Source organism: Aptenodytes forsteri, unplaced genomic scaffold, assembly GCF_000699145.1.
Source record: "Aptenodytes forsteri isolate BGI_AS27 unplaced genomic scaffold, ASM69914v1 Scaffold255, whole genome shotgun sequence".
In the NCBI taxonomy this organism is placed as follows: Eukaryota; Metazoa; Chordata; class Aves; order Sphenisciformes; family Spheniscidae; genus Aptenodytes; species Aptenodytes forsteri.
Genome location: NW_008794888.1, coordinates 272,748 through 276,788, shown reverse-complemented (window position 1 = coordinate 276,788; position 4,041 = coordinate 272,748). Strand labels below are relative to the sequence as shown.

Below are 4,041 nucleotides of genomic sequence, written 5' to 3'. Positions count from 1 at the left end.
GAATCTTCCTTCCACAATTACCAACGCAGGCTATTAGAGCATCAACTCCAATATAGTTTTCCGAAAACAAGGCAAAGCCACTTGTTCATATCAATTTAAGAAACCTTTTTAAAAACAAAACAAAAACAAACCCCAAAACCCCAAACTCAAACACACAAAAAAGAACAAAAAAACCCCTAGATTTAACGCTGTTTTGTCTCATCCATGTGATATAGGGCTCATTACAATTTGAAAGGTACAAATACAATTTTAACACTATTCAGTTTTCAGGTTTTTACAGTGATTACCATTTAAATGTTTGTTCTGTGAAGATTTCTATTGCTTCTGAGGAGGAAAAAACCTTGCATATATGTGACAAATTCAGAGAAATCTGTTTTTGTTATTTTATTCAGAATACTTGGTTATAAACCCAAACTGAATAAGAACATCTCTCACAATATTGCTTTTATTAGTTTTTTTTAATTAATCTAAATCATATCCAGCTTACAAAAAAACCCAGCACATACATTAAAATCTGCTACACGTTTTAACTTAATGCATTAAAGTCATAGAAAGCGATCTCCCAGGTCTTCACTAAATCAAATCTGGCTCTCCCTTAACAGCAATTACAGTTCTTATCTCTGTAACTCCTACCGGAAGGTTGCTGTGGATCCTCCTGTGCTAAGTCAGGAATCCCCTTCTAACTCCCAAATGGGTACATGTATGGACAGCCTGTATCAATCTGCATTAATGTAAGAATTTCCTCTTAACTCTCTAACCTACACGTTTACAGAGAGCAATCAGAACAGTTTCTTCCTGCTCCAGAAAAGATTGGTGTACAGACAACTCCAGAAAAAATTTGTATATAGGCATTAATAGGAAGAGCCTCTTCCTTCATCAGATATATCAATCACGCAGCCATGCAGCAAGTCAACAGGGAACCTGATCCAACAGAAAACTAACCGCAGAAGAACACTAGTTCTCTGTCAGATCAATGCAATCCTTTCAACAGCTGCCTGTTAGAGCAGATTAAATGTATCATGAAACCGCACACCAAGAGTTTACAAAGAACTGGCTAGCCACCTTAAAAATGAAGCAAACATGGAATAACACCTCATAAGAAGCACTCCTCAAAGCCAGCATTTTCTCTTTAACAGGCACCTGAACCTCCCAACCATCACAAAGGAAGCAACGGACAGAGAAGGAAAAAAAGCTGTATCATTTGAAATCCATATCATATGGTCTTGGTTTTCAAAACAGCATTTGGCTAGATACAGACGAGCAATAAGAAAAGTTCACGTTCTCACACAAAAGAAGAACAGAACTTCTCCAACCTGCTAAATCCACAGGATGAAGACAGCCCACATGACTAAATGATCACCACCAAAGCTTTTAAATGCCCCCTAAAACAGGCCATTGAAGTCATTCTGCATCTGTGTTTTAGTTACCATACAATATAAAGCCTATTCTGTTGGGAAGTGTTGTGATAAACCATCTTGGTGTACCTCACCCTGTGTACCTTTCCTCCTGCAAAGCCCACAAAGATACTTCAATATGTTGTTATTTTTCTCATTTAACTGGCAAAGGGCTGTTGTAACTGAACCCATCCCTGAAGACGCTACCCAGCTCCTCAGGGAGAGGTATGTAGTGCTTTCCAGAGGTGAAGGGCTCTGTTTCAGCAAGTGGTAACTACTCACATTCACAGTGCAATTAACCCTGGCATGGCCAATGCAAAGGGATATAAATTGTTGCTGAACCAAGTTCAGACTGTATCATTCTCCCCTCCCTCAGGTATAAAAAAAGATGCTTTAAGAGTTCACTAGGTTCATTAAAAGCAACGACATTCATCCAACATCTCCAAAATTAAGTCCACATTTGGTCAAATGCATAGAATTTATAAGCGCGGTTTTTTGGAGGAAGCGGGGTGGGGTGTGTTTGTCTATTTTTTAAATATTTTTAATAGTATTGAGACTAAATTTAATTTCATAGTGGGTCTCCTGTAAGTTAAGACAACAAATACAAGGTGTTAATGAAAAAAGATATATTTGACTAAGCACAAGATTTTTAAGTCAAGTGGTTTGAGAAAGTCATGTAAGCAACCTAAGCTTAGTGAAAGTTCAACTGAAATCAGACAAGTTCACTGTGTCCAAGAATCTGATTCAATATAACCTGACCTCAATTTCCTCACTAGGCATTCACTTTCGTTAAAGAAATAACATCAACATTTAATAGCACCAGTAGGTAACAAGCAATAAAGTTTCTCTACAGATAGGTATTTGCTACTCTGACTTAGCATCCACCTGTACAATGGATGTATGCTTATATATAAATATTTAGAAATACATTTTACATATCAAAAGATAGAAGCTTTTAAGTGGAAAGGAGAAAGTGAAAAGGCGTTTCTAAATGAGACTCTCACCCAGGCATTCTACAGGTACTACAACAGAAAATAACTACTATTTAAATAACTCACATGACTTACGTCAAACCCTAGACAAGGATTAATCCAACACCTTCGAGGCCTTTTTTACCTTAGAAGAGGGATTCACTCCTCAGCAAAGATACAGCTTGTGCTAGCAGAATCACTTCCACTTGACTAATTTAGATCCATTCCCCAGACCGAGTTAAAACAAAGTCCTCTGGCCAGTAAACCCATACCCATGGGGGGGCCTCCACTTGCTTGACGCTGAGCACCAGTCTGGTCCAGGCCAGCCACCTCCAGGGACCTGAACACCTGAACCCTCATCCCTCCTTAGTCCCTTTTCACAGCTTCGGAAGTGCAAACAGAAACACAAAGGCACCACCTGGGTCAACAGAAAGCCATCCCATTTTAAGGAAGAAGTACTTTTCTGAACTATTTTGTTTCTGCCCATGGAAAATAAAAAGCTTAATGACAAAGCTGAGTACACACAGCTTGCAATCCAGATCAATAACATGTAGTTCTGGTTGTCATCAGCCTGACAATTAGCAATTGGTATGTAATACTTAAGATAACCAACAGCATCAGCAGGCAAGACCCCTGGATTTTTTTCATTTAAGTGGTCTCATTCATAAGGAATAGCAATCACAGTCTTAGAGCTGGCCTTTGCCATCTGCAGTATTTGCTGGAGGTTTAAAATGTTACATACAAATAAAAGCAAGTCTTCCCAAAGTAGTTCATTAGCAACAAGCAACATCTAGGTCAGGAGACAAAAAACTTTCCATCACATGTACTGTTAACAACAGTCACCTTTTCACACAGTAAAGTTCAAAATAATCCAATCCAAATATAGGGGATGAAGACTTAACGCATCTGATCTGCATTAGCTGGACACGTGAACAAAGTGCTGAAGCACACTACCAGAAAGCCCCCTACCTACAGGGACATGGGGAGGGGGGCGGCGGACAGGTTAAACCTCACACGGCAAACCGGGAAAAAAGCAGGCTGGCTGGAGTGAAACGAAGCTGTAATCCCCCGCTGGCCTTATGTGCCACCGACGGGCGCGGGGAGCTGGGCCGAGGGGCACAAGAAGATAGGAGCAAGATTAAACAGCAAGGCAGAAGAGGAAAGGGTTTAAAAATATATATTAAAAAAAAAATTAAAAGGAAGTCACCACGATAGTAGCAGATCTAGGGGTGAGATTTACCTCCCCCTTGAAGCCACCGGAAAAATGCAGAGTAATCTAAGCGGATGCATGCACATGTGTGCATCCACAGACACATACAGACAGACACATACACGTAGACACACACACAGAGCACAGAGAGCGCATTTGCAGAGTTGCCGGGGTCCCAGTGCAAACCAGCAGGTCAGTGCTCTGGCACCCTACTCTCGCCCGCCCCCGCCGGTGCAGCGGCTGACGATGCACCGCGGGGCACGGGCACAAGCACAGGCACCGGCACCCTCCGCCGGGCCGCACCGGGCGGGGCACGGCGGGTTCTAGAAGGAGCCGCCGCCCCCCGGGGCCGCGCCGCCCGCCCGCTGCCGGGCGGATAAAGTTTGCAGCAGCCGGCAGCGGCGCCACTGCAGTGCCAGGCGCATCCGCCGCAGTGAGCGAGCCCCCGACTGCGGGCGAATGAACG

General features: G+C 42.6%; 1 protein-coding gene across 1 annotated transcript in view; it reads right to left on the bottom strand.

The window, feature by feature from the left end:
* STK39 (serine/threonine kinase 39) overlaps window positions 1-4,041 on the bottom strand; it is a 114,323-nt gene that overhangs the window by 109,486 nt on the left and 796 nt on the right. Inside the window, exon 2 of the mRNA XM_019470900.1 lies at window positions 3,789-4,024. Within this exon, the coding sequence (XP_019326445.1) occupies window positions 3,789-4,024 (236 nt within the window). The remainder of the gene's footprint in view (window positions 1-3,788; window positions 4,025-4,041) is intronic.